We start from the raw sequence: 19,113 nt of genomic DNA, 5'->3' as shown, positions 1-19,113 counted from the left end.
ATATTATTGGCCTTGTGCTTATATGTGTGTGTGTATATATAAATGATGTTCATCATTAGGCTTGTAGTTTGTTTGCGAGGATTATCTCGTGCAAAAGGAAACTGTGTGCCATTGAGGCCTTGTTTAGTTCACCCCGAAATCCAAAAACTTTTCAAGATTTCCTGTCACATCGAATCTTTAGCCATATGCATGAAGCATTAGATATAGATGAAAACAAAAACTAATTACACAGTTTGTCTGTAAATCGCGAGATGAATCTTTTGAGCCTAGTTAGTCTATAATTAGATAATATTTACCATAAACAAACGAAAGTGCTACGGAACCGAAATCTTTTCGGAACTAAACAAGGCCTGAGTAGCGAAGAGTCACTGGCCCTGCATCATTTCTAGGCCTGTAGCATAGCAGAGTTCCGATCAAGCAGTGCCAGTCTTTCTATTGCTGAATTTTCTCAGTTCCATGTCATTAGCCCAGCTACCTTTGGTGCAATTTCACAGCTCAGCTCAGAGTATCCGATCGATTCGGCAGTCCGCTACTTTCCTGGGCTGGAGTTGCACCTGACCGTGTGCTCGATTCGGCTGTCGTCCCTGGTTAATGTCAGTACAAATCTCGTGTACAAAAAGCATCACCGCCCGCCCGTCGTTAATCACAAGGAACGATCGATCGTGTTTGCCAATGCCAAAGTGACAACGACGTGGAACATTAGCAATGCTTCACCGATGACAACCTGGGGGAATGCTGGCTTCTGAGATTTTCTAGGGCCAGCAACGCAATATATTAGCCGTCACATCTTTTTATTTTGGGGGAACAAAATTAGCCGTCACATCGATCACACATCAAAAGGCTTTAGGGGTGGTCGTGCTCACTTTGTCTCGTCTGCTTTGGCGCTCAGAGGTGAGTAGAAATGTGTGATGATGATGAGGAGAAGCACTGCGCCTGACTTCCAACGAACGTAACGTGGCTGGTCGTGTAAAGAGCGAACCGTGGTTACCTGAGGTGCAGGCACCGAATTGAACTTCCTTTCTGTTCTGGTGTGACCTAGCTAGCATTATGTCCGCTTAGATTTCTACGCACAGCTGCAATCTCAGCGAGAAGTAGCAGTGTGGTTGCATTCCACCGCGGCAATGGCGAATCGAACTCAACAAACAGGCACACCACACGCGTGGTTATGGCCTTATGGGTGGATGGAAGGACGGACGCACACCAGGCACCACCAACACAACACACTTTGGTCTTGTTTACTTCCGAAAAGTGAAAAGTTTTCGGTACTGTAGCACTTTCGTTTGTTTGTGACAAATATTATCCAATCATAGACTAATTAGGATCAAAAGATTCGTCTCGTAATTTATAGCTAAACTGTGTAATTAGTTTTTGTTTTCGTCTATATTTAATGTTTCATGCATATACTACCAGATTCGATGTGACGTGGAATTTTGAAAACTTTTTAGTTTTCAGAGTGAACTAAACAAGGCCTTTCTCGATAGGCACCACCACACACACCGATCCACCATTGGAAGAGTTTGTCGGGACTCAGGACGTCTGTTCTGCTCACTTGTGTTTGTGTAGCGCAGCACACCAGCACGATGGTGCTTCACCGACGACTGCAGAGGCGCGAGGCCACACATTTGTTCTACAGCAGTGAGTAATAGTGACTGAGGGAACTGACACGTGCACAGAACGCCTACAGTCCGTATATAGGTCTACTTGCAGGCGCGCGCCGCGCGTGTGATCGAGTTTCATCGACAAACAACAGCGATACTCCCGCCGCAGGCCGCCACTAGTAGTAGCTCGCTATTCGGTCGCCATCAAGCAGTTTGAGTTCCACTTCGTCACACCAGGCCTTGTTTAGTTCTAAAAAATTTTGCAAAATTTTTCAGATTTTCCGTCACATCGAATCTTTAGACGCATGCATAGAGTATTAAATATAGATGAAAATAAAAACTAATTGCACAGTTTGGTCGAAATTGACGAGACGAATCTTTTGAGCCTAGTTAGTCCATGATTGGACAATTTTTGTCAAATACAAACAAAAGTGCTACAGTGTCGATTTTGCAAAATCAGCCAACTACTAGTACTCGGACGTGTACTAACGATTTGGATCTTCCTCTTGTTTCATCATGTGCCCAGTGCCCATCATGCTCAGGATCAGGAGCCACACGACAGCGGGACGATAGTGCTGGTCCACCTGGCCTGTGGCCCCCTACGTACCGTAAACACCACCGACGTCGACGGCTCGACGCTACTCCAGACTTGCTGCTCTGGTAGACTAGAGAGAGACAACCATCCTAATCCGATCCAGTCACTGGCATGGAATAGAAACCGTAATGGCCCTTTTTTTTCTTACATTACATAAAATTAAAAAAAAAACACCACCTCCGTTCGTGTTAGGGATGGTCGGATGGATAAGCTGATAAGGAGGCACTGAAATGAAAGCCCAAGGAATCGGAAGACAGTCGACAACCTACCGGAAAGCGCCTAGCAGAAAAGGCGACGACGCCGTCACGCAGGCACCGTACAGGTAGCTCGTCCGGCGCGCGCACTCGACTCGACCCTTGCCGTGCAGTCGAGTGCACACAGATTCGATTCGATCGTATCCACCTCGGCGACAAGCCGACACCACCGCGTGCCGGCCGCAGGGGCTTGCACGTTGCGACGCATGCGCACGTGGCGTGTCCGGTGGACCTCCCGTCCTAGTACGTCCCTGCTCGCTCTTTCTGTCCGTCGCCTCCGCTTGAAACCATGACTTGGAATCCGGAGTTACCATCAGCTTATCAGAAACAGTAGTTACACGCGTGGTCCGAAGCAGTTCGCCGTCTCGCACGTTACTTTCTGAATAGTAATAATAATGCTATAATGGTCTCCATCTCACTCAGTCCACACTGATTGATTGAGATGTAGCGTCCAGCTGAGAACGAAACTCCCAAACCCAAATCCCAAAGGGATGAGAATGCCCTGCCCAGAAGGCACTCATTCAAGGTTAATCATGTCGATCACAGGCTTTCCGCGCGCCGTGAAGCTGTCGAGCTGTTACTGGATCGACGAGCGAGGGTGATTTGAACCCCAATGTCCCCACACAAGCACAACTGATGGATGCAGCACCCGATTGTTGATAGTGGTATAGCGTCTCTCAACAACCTGACGCTCTAGCTAACAATAAGTGATGGTGGAGAATGTAACAACATTTTTTGGTGGAATTATTGGCTTCAATTCGCTGCCGATCGAAAAGGATCGGTAACCTACTCACCGCCTGTTGTTTACGAAATTATTATTATTGGCTGGCCCAGAGTCTGCGCAGGCAGAGGTTGCTGTATCCGGCCAAAGCACACGGTGCGTTGTGGTAACATGGAATCTGACGCTATGCACGTGGGCTCGCACTCGGCGGTACTGATCAAAGCAACAGTTTGGAATCTCTTTTCCCTGTAGCAGCGCAGCTGATAACACGACGGCGCAAATACTTTCTTTTTTTTTTAAGAAAAAAAAATCATCGGACGACAGCATCTTCTGAGATTCAAAGATTCCTAAACATGCAAAAAGAAAAACAATACTACACTTGAGTTTTATCGAATGGAAGCCAAATAAAGTAACAAGCCGGACAAGTGGTCAGGGAGGGGTCACGCTGCCACGGCTCATAGTCATGGGCCTGCATCATTCATCATGATCCACTGTTCCCGGTTTGACCTCTTACAGTTACACTCCCCCAAAACTGCTGCTCCAATTTACAATAGTTACTGTACTATATCGTTTTATAACTGATTGAGGACGGGTGGACGGTGGAGGCAGTTGAGTGCTCGGCATGTTCCACTGATGAATCCAGGCAGTGCGCAAGGATGCCTGGAAGCAAGGGGACGGAAGCCGATCGCGGACGCAAGGCGCAATGGGGGCCACAGCTGCACAAGAGAGTGCCCAGTGCCCAGTGCCCCACCCCAGACAAATAAGGCGAGGGGCCTATCAGGACGAGCCAACTGCTTATATAACGCCAAAGCGAAAACGGCGACGCGGACGAGAGACGGGCACGGGCGCCGTCGAAGGAACCGAGCCGCGCCACGTCCCCCCTTCCATGGACCTGCTGCCCGTCTTCGCGTGCCTCCGACGGACCCCCCCCCCCCACGCACGCACGCGGCACGCGTCGCGCAACCGGTTTCCTTCCCAGGGCTTGGGCGCGCGGCATCGATTTTTTTTCCTTGCGAGGCAAGCAAAACGAACGACCACGGGGGAAAGCGACGTCGGGTGCGTTCGGACGGGGAAGACGGGGGCGAGGAATAAACCGCGGAATATGCCGAGGCTCCGCGGTCTCGTTCATGCGGCCTGGACGGGACGGGGCGAGTCCGCGTGCAGCCGTGCACGCAAAACGTGATACGCTGACGGGTCGCACGCGCAGACGCGCGCTCGAATCTCGTTTTTCTTTTTGAAGCGAACGGAGAAAAAGCATGGAGGGGAGGGCCCGGGGGGACGGACGCGGGGGGGGGGGGGGGGGGGGGGGGGGGGGGCGGTGAAAAAAGGTCGTGGGTCCTGGTCGTGGAGCCGGAAAAAGGGCAGGAAATTGCCTGCTAGGTCTTGTTCAGTTGTCAAAAAATTTTGAATTTCGCTATTATAGCACTTTTATTTTTATTTGACAAATATTGTCTAATTATAAGCTAACTAGGATCAAAAGATTCATCTCGTGATTTACAGACAAACTATGTAATTAGTTTTGTTTTCGTCTATATTTAATGCTTCATGCATGTGCCGTAAGATTCGATGTGACGGAGAATCTTGAAAACTTTTTAGATTTCGGGATCAACTAAACAAGGCCTTATCAGGTTATACGTATATGGGATGGATCTTTCCATCAGTCATTCAAGGGAGGGAAAAAGGAACTTTGGACACTTGAAAAAATGAGTGTGGAAAAAGAACTGAGCCCGTATTATAGATGTAGCAGCACGAGTGGATAGATTGTGGCTGGTTAGAGATGGAAGACCAGTCACGGCCTGAGGCTTCGACAAAGCAAATGGATGTGCTACATCCGTCCCCCCAAAAAATAAAATCTTCTAGACAAATTTAAGTTTCATCAATTTTTTGGGAGTACTAATATTTATAATGCTATAAATAAATATGTTTTTTAATAAACATACTAAAAACATAAATAATAATATTATTCACTGTAAATTCAGTCAAATTTAAACTACTTCGACCTGTACACATCCCATGGATGCATCCTTGGGAGGGATTACGTAAGAGCACAGCTCATACCACTCTAGTGATGTGCTGTCCGTTTCTAGAACCTTTCAAATTATTGTACACCCTCCAGCTCGAGCGGGTTTGTTCCCTGATGAACTGAAATGTTTTTTCCACACTAGAGAGTATCATCAAGGCATGGTGAACGAATGAACGTAATAAAAAGATACGTATAGTGGAAGTACAAAGGCTCGATTTTATTTATTTATCCAACTCCACTCCATTTGTACAAGACGGTCAGTGTATATACATCCAGCTACCACTTACCAGGCACATCCAAAAAAGGGTGCTCTGCACTGCTAGGTAAAGAGCATCCCAAAAACCCGGAAGTAAGGAAAACCAGAAGCCTATACAAGCTTCTTTGCCGATCGATCTGCTCTGCTGCGCCTACACAGCGCGGAATCGATGATGCTACTCATCATTCGGCAGCAGCTACCGTACTCTACTACTCTCTGGTCCGTACGTACATACATACATACATACAAAACCGTATACATAACGACGTCGGGATTCCTTGCCGTGTCTGTGTCTCTACGGCAATACACGTCCGCCCGCCATATGGTCTCCTCCTCTGCTGGTATGGTATGCCCTCCTCATCCTCAGGTTGGCCGCTCGATTGCCCGTGCTCCTCCGCCGCTCACGATCCACGGGTGAGCTGCATTATCACGAGCGCCAGATTCGTTAGAAATCTGTATTAATTCAATCTAAACCAAGCGAAAAATCAACGGAGAACAAGAGCGAGCCAGGTTTGTGTGCGGGAACAGAAGATGACTCACCGAGGACTTGCTCGGCGGTGAACCTCCGCCACTCGTCGCGGCAGATCATGCGCCTCAACAGGTCCTTGGCCGCGGGGGACACCCCGCTGAACAGCCTGGGCGGGAACCGGACGCTGCCCCGCAGCACGGCCGCTAGCACCTCCGCCGCGGTCTCGCCGCCGAACGGGAGCGCGCCGCCGGAGAGCAGCGCGTACATCACCACGCCGGCGCTCCACACGTCCGCCTTCGCGCCGTACTCGCCGCCGCCCACCACCTCGGGCGCCACGTAGTGGGGCGTCCCCACCAGGCCTTCCGCGCGGCCCAGCCCACCGGCGCCCACCCACGCCGCCGACCCGAAGTCCGCCAGCCGCGCGCGCGGCGCCGTCTCGGCCTCCTCGGCCTCGCCGCTGTCCTCTTCCTCGTCCTCGCCGTCGTCGCTCCCTGCGGGGGCGGTGTCGATGAGGATGTTGTCGGGCTTTACGTCGCGGTGGGCGACGCCGCGGCGGTGGCAGAGCGCGAGCGCCTGGGCGACCTGCGCGACGATGGCGGCCGCCAGGGGCTCCGGCACAGGCGCGCCGCGGCGGAGGCGCACCCACTCGAGCAGGTCCGGGCCCGCGCACAGGTCCATCACCGTGTGGGTCCACGTCTCGTCCTCGTACACCGCGTGCGTCTGCACCACGCCGGGGTTGCCCGCGCCGGCGAGCTGCGCCAGCTTGGGCTCCAGCTCCGCGAGCTCGCGGTCCAGGTCGTCGGCCAGCTGCGACCGGTCCACGGACTTGACGGCGAACGCCTCGCCGGTGGCGCGGGACGTGCAGCGGTGGACCACCCCGAAGCGGCCGCGACCGATCTCCGCGCCTATCTCGTAGTCCCTCTTCAGCTCCGCACTCATACTTCAGTAATTCCTCTGTGTTGTTTGGGTTACTCTCGATCGGAGGAGGGGCGGTGGCCTATTTAAAGACACTAGTGGGAGCAATGGCCTGGCGGAATATTCGGATCCGGCTGGACTGGGGCCGCGAGCGAACAGTAGTGCTTTTCTCTCATTCCGGTTATGCCCTCGTGATTACTCTCTTCCTCCTACGGAGTAGTACTATTTGGCATGACTTCAAAAGAGTTCAAATAGCAGACTTGTCAAAGGAAAAAAAAAACGCAGTACTCATAGCACTGTTCATAAGAGTTACTCCCTGTCAAGAGTGTTTTAATTAGCAACTCATTATGCTTGATATGTCAGATATATAGGCCGGTTTGATATGCAGAATAAATTTAGTGAAGAATCATATAGGTCTTGAATAGGATGAGTAAAAATATACTACCACATATCTGGTGGAAAAGCGATGACATGAACTGTACGATTAACCAGTCAAGCTGTAAGATGGGCCATGGATTTGGCTTATGATCTGTGGAATATGTCAGCCACGGTGGATGGAGCAGAAACAAGTTCAGTGAAGGGAGGCCATACCCAACGCTGGGAATGCCCGCCTGTAGGTTGGCTGAAATGCAATGCGGATGGAGCTTTCTATGAAGCCCAGTGGCAGGGCGCAACGGGAGCGGTGATACGGGATGAAGCTGGTGACTTTGTTCGAGGAGGCGCCAAATGGTATGGTCATTGTCTCGATGCTCTGAGTATGGATTATTGTTAGCAAGACAGGTGGGGGCACAGCGGCTCTGGCTGAAAACTGACAGTCAGGAGTTACTGAAGCTATGGCAAGCAGGAGACAATCAACGATCAAGCATCAGGCCTATTCTGGAAGAGATCCGGGAGTTGAGTTCAGTGTTTCTAGATTTTAAATTCTCATCAATTAGTAGAAACTGTAATAGAGTAGCTCATTCTCTGGCTAAGCAGGTGACGAAGGAGTCACAAGTCGGGTGGTGGCAACAAACATCGACTTGTGTGGCAACACTCCTAGTCTCTGATTGTAATCCCGGTGCTTAACAGTGAATGAATCCCATTTGTGTCGCAAAAAAAAGAACTGCACGATTAACTAATTATAAATAAATTATATAGAACATCATCAATTTGCTAAAAAACATGGAAGAAGTTGGCCAAAAACAATAAATACACAGAGGCATTAGGGGAGAAAATGTTATCACGTGATCGGCTATAGTTAGATTTCAAAATCGTACTACTTCCTTGTCATAATAAACTCATATGTCAAGACTTATCTTTTTTTTACAGAAGGGCCTGGTCTCACAAAAGAAAAATGGATTTGCGAAAGAGGAGCATATTCTGAAACGGGGGTATAATCGGGATTATGGTCAGGAGCGTTTGCTTTGTGTTGCGTGCTCTCGGGTCGAAATGGTAAGCTTTGGTTGGTCCGAGGTGGTTTAGTTCGGCTGGATTCCTTGCTCTGCAATTAGATTATTTTCCCCTTGTGTTAACCTGGAAAACAATAATTTGGCAAGTGCGAGTTCTTGGCAGGGAATAATAAGGTTCAAGATCGAGAACTTTTATCTTAAGTTCAAGAAATAAGCGAATAAATGCATGAATAAATAAATCAACAAGCGAGGGACTTGATCGCCAAACGTGACCTTGTCACGACCAGAAGTTGATTAGATTGTGGGGGCTGCTTTCATAATGGAGAGGTTGTCGAGTACAGTTTGCCCCAGCAGAGGAATTTGTTGAGGCACAACTGCACAAAGCACAAGCACGAGCAGTGTTTTCTGATGCGTGGGCAACCACTAGCTACCACCAATTATGCACCACATATATAATTTAAGTTCGGATAACGCAAAAGTAATTGGGGGCTCCCAAAATAAATGGTGCCGTCCGATTCACCAAAAGATGGTTCCATCAAGGAAAACCAAACATCATGCGTGGAAAAATGCATTCACCTCCCGTCAAAAGCTCATGGATCCCCTCCTTTCACTGCAGTTTTGTTCGGTAAAGCAGCAATATATATATGAAAACGTTATTACAGTCACCTTGCAGTATTGGCTAACGAAATACTAACTATACCTCTGCGATAGTTTTGTTTTGTTTTGTTTTTGTAGAAAAGAAAAGGAGTAGCAATACTTCTCGAGCGCTGAAATTTCTCTACAATCCTGTGTGTTTATAAAACTTCCTTGTCCCAAACGGCTCTGCTAGAGATAGGTTGCAGAGCCTTGTGATTTCCTTGGATAAGATAAGAGCATATCCTAATGGATGGACTGAAGGTGTCCCCAAGGAGCTGTTAGATGTAGAGCTGGAAAGAACCTAATTAGGTAGCTAAAGACATTGTTTTTTTTTGAAAGAGATAGCTAAAGACATTGTTGTCTGCTAACAAAAGCAAACTTGTTTATCAGCCCACTTGGTTTGGTGTCCTGATCTGTAGCCACCTCTCAATCAGGGTGCAGTGCATGATGGGCGCAAGGATGCCACCTAGACGCAGACGGCTTTCAATTCTGTGTGGGCCCCACTATCCCCCACCTCCACGGCTCCGCCACCGCCACTCTTCAGTGGGGCCCACGGCCGGGAGAATGACCGAGGCCTTGTTTAGTTTGCAAAAATTTTGTAAAATATTTCAGATTTATCGTCATATCGAATCTTTAGACGCATGCATGAAGTACTAAATATAGACGAAAATAAAAACTAATTGCACAGTTTGGTCGAAATTGACGAGACGAATCTTTTGAGCCTAGTTAGGCCATAATTGGACAATATTTGTCAAATACAAACGAAAGTGCTACTATTCCTATTTTGCAAAAAAATTTGGAAGTAAACAAGGCCGACATTGTTTAGTTTGTAAAATTTTTGGTTTTTGATTGCTATAGCAATTTCGTTTTTATTTGACAAACATTGTCCAATTATGGAGTCACCAGGCTCAAAAGATTCGTCTTATAAATTATAGATAAACTGTGTAATTAATTTTTTTATCTATATTGAATGCTCCATGTATACTACAAGGTACGATACGACGAAAAATCTTGAAAATTTTTAGGAACTAAACAAGCCTGACTGGTGATCGTCGATAACGAAACGATAAGCAGCCTGCTACCCCACCAGAAACCAGAGACCCCGCCAACTGTACCGTCTTTTTTTTTTTTTTGAGCAACGCCAACTGTACCGTCAGTCCGTCACTTTTTAACGCCTCCGCGAGAACAACGTTTCGCGACCGCGGTTTCCCCGGGAGGGGTTTTTCCGGACGGCCAAAGTTAGTACGGTGACCACCCGCGCCAACCAATCGCGGGCCTGCGCGTCGCTGTCCTCGCGGCTCCGGCCAGTCGCGTCGGGGCAGCTGGGCAGCGCTCCCGACGCGCGGCCACAAAAATGACGGGATCGCCCCTGGGGGCTGTGAGCGGCCGTCGCTTTTCGCGTTAGGATCAGACGGTGACGTGACGGGAAGGGGACGGGGACGGGGCCGTTTTGATATGCAGACGTGGCTATATAGGCCGGCCGCGTGGATGATCCGGCTATCGCGCCGTGCCCGGTTTTGGTTTTTGGGCCCGTACGGCGGGATATGGCTTTATTATTGAGCAAGTGGAGTGGAGTACCACCGGACTCATCATAGCTACTCCTAACAAAGAAAGGTTGCGCTGTCTAGTACTAATTTTATATCTCTCAACTGGACTTATAATCATGATATTTCCATAATACTGATTTCTTTACTGTGGGTCCCATTCTATGCCTTTTTTTTAAAAAAAAAAACTCGAATCAAGATTCTTTAGGACCCAGCAAGGATTATAAAAAAGGTCTACCTGAGCTGTTCTGCTTTTGAAGTGCTGTTATCATTGTTTTGGGCCACTAGGTTTTGCAAAATAAGGTGATTATATGTTGTAAAATTCCTCTACAATAACTCATAAATAAATGAGAGTAGTCTCTACTCTTTTTAAAAAAATGCACATATCACTGTCCAGAAGCCAAGCAATGTTACAAAATGCAAATACAACTGTCATCTTCTTGTTGTGAATTTTGTATTTATCGATGAAGCTTAATTTAGTTAAGTTGTTGTTTGGCAATTGCAGTTGGTTATAAAAACATATAAAACTGAGTTATTTATCTTTCACAACGGTTGTTCCCATGGTTTTATATACGAGGTTTTGTAAAAGCATAGTGGTTTCTGTTGGTCCTAAGACATGATTCATAGTAAATGAAAGTAGCTTCGATTCTTTCGAACATAGACAAATCTTCAAACATAGACAAATCATTCTATGGAAGCTGTGCAAATTCGCAACTATCGTCTTTTTGTTACTTCCTCTGTTCTTTTTTACATGTCATGTTATCTTTGTCCTACATCAAACATTACTATCTTAGACCATATATTTTAAAATACTCTTATAGTTTCAGAACATAAAAATTATAGACTATGAAAGTATTTATCATAGTGAATCTAAAAACATAAATTTTATGTCATGAACCTGTATAATTTTTTGTAGATGGACATGTGGGCCAGTGGTGAAGGCTCCAAGGGAGGAACGGCGCGCGGGGGTGTTCGGTCCACCATCCTGCACCTGCCTCCTGTGAAGGCTGCACCAAATGGTGCTTTAAAAAAACTATACATACTTTTTTAAAAATGGTCAAAAGATATAAATATTTGACTTAGAATAGACCTAATACAACATGTAAATAAAAACAGATGGAGTATAAGTTTTATTTTTATAGTCGGAACTTTCATTTAATTATTTTGCTATTCTTTTGGCGCAAAAAAATCTATGACTATAGACACGGGCGGAGCCAACCCCATTCAGACAATAATGATTTCCTATGATTTTCATTGCAAATTGATGTTCATATGTGAAGTTGATACATGATAGTCCATATTAGAGGTGACATCAATTATTTTTTGGGCCAGATCCGTCCCTGTCTTTAGATAAAGCCCACATATATCTTGTTCATAATGAATATATTATTTATTTGTTAAAAAACAATGATATATACTCAGTAGTAGAAAGATTAAACAAAAACAGTATATACACTCACTCCATTTGTTTTTTTATGGGCGACATTTGATTTTAGCGCTCCAAAATGATGCTTCCATTAGCAATTAGTAGTCCAATTCTACTGATGTTTAAAAGCACTGTCTAATGAGGCCTTGTTTAGATCACCCCTAAAACCAAATTTTTTTCAAAATTCCCTATCACATCGAATCTTGCAGCACTAGATAAAAACAAAAACTAATTGCATATTTTGTCTGTAAATCACGAGACGAATCTTTTGAGCCTAGTTACTCCATTATTAAACAATGTTTGTCAAATAAAAACGAAAGTACTATAGTGTCAAAATCTAAAAAAATTTGGATCTATAAGACCTGAGTAGTATAGTTGCGTTCAAACAAATGATAAAGCCTCTAAAAACAAACTGTAGTTGTACTAGAATATTTCTCCACCTTCTGGATGACTGTGCCTTGATATCTTTACATCTCTGATATCATCCATGATGCACTCTGCCTTGCAATGATGTATTGTTTAGATCCAAATTTTTTTTGGATTTTGACATTATAGCATTTTCGTTTTTATTTGACAAACATTATCCAATCATAGAGCAACTAGGCTTAAAAGATTCGTTTCGTAATTTACAGGTAAACTGTGTAATTAGTTATCTTTTTTATCTATATTTAATGTTCCATGCATGTGCCGATGTGATGGAAAATCTTGTAAAGTTTTGGGTTTTTGGATGTATCTAAACAAGGTGTAAGACATTTCTGGTTACTGCTACGTGGGCAAGAGGAAATCTGATGGTTACAGTATTTTTTCAGTTTCATGTTGCCTCAATGGTCAGCTCACGTGGCACGTGCACTGCAGTGGTCAAGAAAGCTCAACGCAACAAGCACGGAGCACCCAAAAAGTCGGAGAGAAATAAAAAAACCGCCAGGACAAAAAAAAAAAGTTCTTAACTTCGGCCTTGTTTAGTTCACCCTGAAAACCAAAAAGTTTTCAAGATTCCCCGTCACATCGAATCTTGTGGTACATGCATGAAACATTAAATATAGACGAAAACAAAAACTAATTACACAGTTTAGCTGAAAATCAGGAAACGAATCTTTTTATCCTAGTTAGTCTATAATTAGATAATATTTGTCACAAACAAACGAAAGTGCTACAAACTTTTCGGAACTAAACAAGGCCTTCTTATATGCGTATTGGGTAATCGTGAAGTCAATGGAGAATTCCAACGTCCCATGCATTCCTCCGGTCAGTTGTACAAATTTGAAACAAACGACGACCAAGTAAAGCAAGATAAGCGATTAACAATCTTATATTATTAGTATATAATACTACTATCATACAGTACGTACCATGTGCCGTGCCTGACGGCTTATATGAGTCCGGGAGTTTCAACGTATCACCACGACTGGGCCCCCTCTCCAGCTGACGTCAGACGTGACGCCAAACCAGTCGTGACACACTATCACGCATGCTGCCAGCGGTCGCGTGAGAACGACGCACGATGCAGCGTCGGTGTCTCGGCGAGGTCCGTTTGGCTGGCCGATTATGGCTTTGGGTGGTGTTCCTCCGGTCAGCTGTACCGATTGACTTGCGAGCCACGCACGGAGAAAAAACCGGAATCAGACGAGCCGGTTTTCTGGGAGCCGGCGCAACAGGTAGCGAAGATGCCAATGATTATTCCCCCTTTTTTTGATAAGAGACGATTGATTCGGCAATTGAATTCAAATCACGCACATGGCTGCTACGTTTTCAGACTTTGGGGCAGCATATCCCAAAGCATCTTCGAGTTATGTGGTCATTGCTATACCGCGCTGTTCGCTTAGCTAAGGAACCATATCTGACAGAAAATATTGTTAATTACTTTAGTTTGTTATAAGAAAGAAAAATAGCAAAGTAGTCCGTCCTGGTGTGATCGATGAATGCTCGCAGCGCGCTGCCTTTGACAAAAGCATGCGTAGCAGCCTACGAGGAGGAGTACGTGCTAGAACTATCCGGCATAGCATGCAGCAAACACACGGAACAAGTTGTCGGATCCTTTGACGAAATTCATCATTATTATTTGCACGCTGTCATATTTCAGTCTTAAAGTTTATTCGTTTGTTTGAAACGTTATGATTAAAAATACTACTCACTATTTATTATTAGAAAAAAAATATTCGGTAGATAAGTTCAAACAGATTAAGCCTTAATAACTAGTGCGGAGACTCCGATAAGCAAGTTGGTAGCCAGTTGCAAGATAGCGAGATGGCGTCTCGATCGTACGTCTCTCTGTCAATGTCGTCGAGTCAATAATGCTGACGGAATGTATAAGAAAAATCTGTGCGTGTCAAATTCAATCCGTTGAAATTTAGCGTCCTCGAGTGATGAATGCAATGATGAGATTTTCTTCGGCTGATATATAAAGTCCAGGAGGTCGTCTAGAACGCGATCGCCATGCACGGAACTGCTGGATAATTAAACCCGTGTCCCTTTTTTTCAGACTTGCGTGCATGAAGGAGATCAGCGTACGCTCGGGTGTGAAGCTGCGTGTCTTCGTATCACGTACATAAGCAAATCTGCCTCTTAACATTACTATATATTGAATCGGTCTACTCGATCTTCATTTCCTAAAGATTGGGTTCGAAACAAAGAATTTCTTTCTAGTCGGTAGTAGTACAACCTTGGCTGCGTCGCTAAAAAGCCAGATTTTCCACGCTTGGCCGCACGCACCACGACGTTAGCCATCAGGCAGGCAGAGAGATCGCGCCGGCAGCCCAAATCCTCTCGCCCCGGATGCGGCATCTCGCTTTTGTCATTTCGACGAAATTTACACGAGCAGGCCAGTGCCAGTTCGCCACGTCCCCTGACCGGACAAGATTTTCGGCGCGTGTTGACGCCCGGTCGTTGCGCTGCCACCGGGCTCGGACGGACGCTGACCGCACCTCTGCGAGCTGCGTCGTCCTTCCAGGAAACACGCGCCGGCCACACGGTAGCATATAACCACACCGGCGGGCCCCGCCTTGCATACCGCAGGCCTGGCACGAGTCCATAAGCCAGCCCAGCGGAACGGGAACCTCTTCTCGCTGACGTCACGGCTCGCTGACGTCACGGACGACGCTATGAATTCCCTCGCTTGAGGATTCCAGTCGTCCGTTCATTCTCACATGGGCCTTGTTTCGTGTCAGGCCACATATGTTTTTCGGCTCCGATCCGGCCGCTACCTGTGGAACGAGTCCATAGCTAGCGGCCCAAAAGTGATTGGATGAGGCGGAAAGCCTACTGAGAATTAAGTCTCTACTGTATGAAGTGCGGCCTAGTTTCGATTTCTTCTCCCTTCTTTCTTTTTCTTTTAATAAAGTTTTATTTGGCTCACTTGCTCACTCACATACACACAAGGTTTTTTTTAGGAGAAATAGACCTAGATGAAACTTTTTTAAAATATTTTAGCCAAAAAAGCACACTATGGATCCTCAAGGAAAGGTGTATAGCATTGTGATAAACCCGACCAACAATGACTCCTGGTAGGCATGTGTATAGCATTACAATGAATCCATAAATATTTTAGAAAAAAAAAGTAGACCATGGATTCTCAAGGAAAGGGTGCAGGATGGTCTAGAAATCTAAATTTACGAAAGGGTCATGGAACACAGTAGTCCATGCAATGTTTGAACAATGATTTTGTGAAGAAATAGATTCACTAGAGAAAAAAATGTTAGGTGATTTGGTGTCGGCAAATATTGCACATCTGAGGGATAAGAGTGGGGAAAATGAATGAGAGGGAGATTTAAGCCAAGAAATTAGTTAACCATAGCTATAAAAAGATAATTCTGATTGATGTAGCAAGAACACATGTAGAGGCAACAACTATCATAAAAATCAAGTAACAGCACAAATATCACACTAAAAAGAGCTAGCATTCGTGCTATTTGCACGGATGATTATGCTAGTTTAGATTTGTTTAAAGTAAGAGGATCATCCTCCAAAGTTTTAGACAGTGGCAGATCTAGAAGTAATATAAGAGAGGTGCTAAATAATATAAGGCTAGAATTTTTGCTACACATGCACTAATTAATAAATATAACAAAAAACACAAATAGTGACAATTCATAATGCTCAAGCAATAAAGCATGACATTATTAATAAAAAAACACCAAAAAAAGCGTCCGACAACCAAAATGTTATGTCTTCACAATTTCACATCACTTTCGATGCCATTTTCAATTCTACATAAAAATTTTAAAATATCACCTTTTTTCAAAAAAGATGCCACAGTCCTCTGATGCCCTAAGACATCAATAATTGTAAATTGCAATGCAATTGTTAGAATGTAGACAATGGCATTCATAAGAAATTGTGATAAAATGAAAAATCATAAGTGATATCCTTTTCGCCTCAGTGTGGATTTTTTTTTAAAAAAAAATGAGAAGAGATCTCCATTACGGAATAACTGACACCATTTTTTTTAATAAGTTTTTCTCTAGTAGATCGAAGTTACAATTAGTGTTCCTCGATACCAAATTTTTTGGTATTGGAGTTTTATCTTCTCCTTCTCCTCTCTAGGGTGATGGTGAAGGGGAGAGATGGAATAGTATTCTCTGTGGTGGCTCCGTTGAAGGTGAGGGTGACAACTTCGATGTCAGCATTTTCATCAACATGACGACATAGAGACTTTTATTTCCAGAGGGCGACATCAAGACGAAGATGATGTCACCACCATAAAATAATTCTCTCCGATCTCTTCTCCGTTTTGTTGTGGTTAGATCTAACCACAATGAAGGACTCGGGAGAATAATTTTCATATTAGTCTTTCTCATCCTTCGGTGGCAGAGAGAAGAAGAGGGACGACAACAGAAAGAAAAAGTTTCCCAATTCTGCCTATTGGAATGTTGGCTGTCGTTCGTTGGGCATTTGCTCTCATGCTATTTACCGAGTGTTTGTGTGTGCGGTCATCTATACTGTAAAACATCTAACAAGTTAAATTTTGAGTTGTGTTTTTCACAACATGAGTACTATTTTATAACTGATAGTGTCTATAATGTATTTAATATACTTAGCTATCATATAATATAATTCTTCTTTTATCGAAAAAAGCCATATCTAAACTTAAGCCAGTCCCATTGTTTCTTCCTGTCTGTCACAATCGCCAGCCAGCAGAGCAGTACTACAGGAGCAACTGAACAGCGGAACAGGCCATGGAACCAGCAGGAGCAGGCGAGCCGCGAGCAGGTTGCAGGCCAGTGGCCGGAGGGTAGTGGCGCAAGGCCGCAGCCCGCAGGGATTCGGCACGCCGCTAAGCCCAGCCCATGTCGGCAGGTCGTCGCGGAGAAGTTTTGGGCCTGCTTTACAAGTCTCTTCGTCGTCTGTCTCCACCCCCGTCGGTCGTCGGTCGTCAAAGTGGGGCCTAGAAGGTGGCGGCACCTCGGCTCGTGCTCCCTCTGGACCTCCTCGGTACGGGACATGCTATGCACCCTCTGCGCCTCCACTTCCCTACTGGACTCGAACTGGACATACCATATGGCAATTGAGTAATACCACATACTGTACTTCCTTTTCTCAAAAAAAAAAAAACATACTTCCTCTATCTTTTTTAGTGTCGGTATGCCAATTTTTTAAATTTAACTAAATTTATAGAAAATTAGCGAATTTATATATCAAAATAAATTTATTATAAAAACAGATTTGGCAATTTATCTAATTATACTAAGTATGCACCTTAAATATTAATATTTTTAATATATATTTGTTAAATTTGAATATGTTTGACTTTTTAGAAAATGAGAATGATAGTTAGGCCTTGTTTAGTTCGCAAAAAATTTCAAGATTTCCCGTCACATCGAATCTTTGGTCGCATGCATGGAGCATTAAATATATACGAAAATAAAAAACTAACTGCACAGTTTACCTGTACTTTATGAGATAAATCTTTTGAGCCTAGTTACTCCGTGATTGGACAATGTTTGTCAAATAAAAATGAAATGCTACAGTAGTCAAAAACAAAAAATCTTGCGAACTAAACAAGGCCTTAAAAAGGAGACGGGGACAAGGGTATGCATTTAAAGCAGAGTATGCAAGTCCAAATACGGGTATGCCAGAATTACTATGATGCTAGGTTTCGTTCGGTTTGTAGAGGTGAAACGAATTAACATTTCCAGTGGAGTTTCACTCGGTCTTCAATGATGTGTTAGGAACAAAGCATCATCAATTTAGTGTCCAAATTTCTATGCCATGTACTATTTGCTTAAGCTTAAGTTTATCTACCGAATACACTAGAACAATATTTTTTCCTTACAATAAATAAGTGAACAGTAATTTCAGTCATGAAGCTTCTCTACTACTTTAATGGTGCTGTGTACATGAAGGAATGCACTACGGACTCGTCTGTCTCAATCTCAAAGAACATTACTGTAATAATACGCTGGAAATAAAAGAAGCCGTGCACTACGAAACGCTGGCAGCGCGATTTTTTCTACGATCCATTTGCTAGCTAGTGGAGGTGGTGTCCGTTAATTTCCTAATCGTTTTGTATCCATCCATGCAATTAAGCATGCATGTTGAGGAGACTTTTTGGAACGGGAGAAGGGAGATAAAAGATTGGGCCTCCCATTCCGTTACTCCAAACTCCTTTTTCTTTTTGACAGCAAGGTCACCCGAGATCCTAAATGTCGGAAAGTTGGATACATTTTGGCACTCATCCACCTGCTTTTCACTTGGAAAACGCAAAAAATCAGGAACGTATTGGCATGATACACTTGACTCCAGTCTCCATGGCGACAAATGACGACGAGGTGACGAACAATTGACGACAACACAGCACTAGTTAATAAAGGTTCTTACTCCCTCCGGTTCCATAGTTATTTGTCGTTTTGGAGAGGAAAACGTATGCATAATACTCCCTCTGGTTCCATAGTTTGTCGTTTTGAACAATGGGCACAGTATCTTAAATGTAGCTTTCATACGGTTTTAGATTATAATTGCAATATATATATATATATAATATTTAAGTCTTATTGTCTTTTTTAAAGAATCATACAGGCCCTGTTTAGTTTCCTACCCAAAATTTTTTCATCCATCCCATCGAATCTTTGGACACGTGCATGGAACATTAAATGTAGATAAAAAAATAAACTAATTACACAGTTTAGTTAAGAATCGCGAGACGAATCTTTTAAGCCTAGTTACTCCATGATTAGCCTTAAGTGCTACAGTAACCCACATATGCTAATGACAGATTAATTATGCTTAATAAATTTGTCTTACAGTTTCCTGACGAGCTATGTAATTTATTTTTTTATTAGTTTCTAAAAACCCC

At 44.4% G+C, this 19,113-nt stretch overlaps 1 protein-coding gene across 1 annotated transcript; it reads right to left on the bottom strand.

Moving 5' to 3' along the window:
- LOC8066165 (phosphoenolpyruvate carboxylase kinase 2) lies at positions 5,385-6,909 on the bottom strand. Its single transcript, XM_002452431.2, has 2 exons — positions 5,988-6,909; positions 5,385-5,866 (listed from the first exon to the last, which is right to left on the bottom strand). The coding sequence occupies exons 1-2, from the start codon at positions 6,853-6,855 to the stop codon at positions 5,811-5,813; spliced, it is 924 nt and encodes a 307-aa protein (XP_002452476.1). The 5' UTR covers positions 6,856-6,909; the 3' UTR covers positions 5,385-5,810.

Source organism: Sorghum bicolor, chromosome 4 (genome assembly GCF_000003195.3).
Source record: "Sorghum bicolor cultivar BTx623 chromosome 4, Sorghum_bicolor_NCBIv3, whole genome shotgun sequence".
Classification (NCBI taxonomy): Eukaryota; Viridiplantae; Streptophyta; class Magnoliopsida; order Poales; family Poaceae; genus Sorghum; species Sorghum bicolor.
This window is presented reverse-complemented; position numbering and strand designations above follow the sequence as displayed.

Bases quoted from the DNA above. Each gene is read 5' to 3' on its own strand.
- LOC8066165 (XM_002452431.2), bottom strand. From the start codon at position 6,855: ATGAGTGCGGAGCTGAAGAGGGACTACGAGATAGGCGCGGAGATCGGT. The intron at 5,867-5,987 runs GTGAGTCATCTT...GTGATAATGCAG, and splicing joins CACCGCCGAGCAAGTCCTCG to CTCACCCGTGGATCGTGAGC.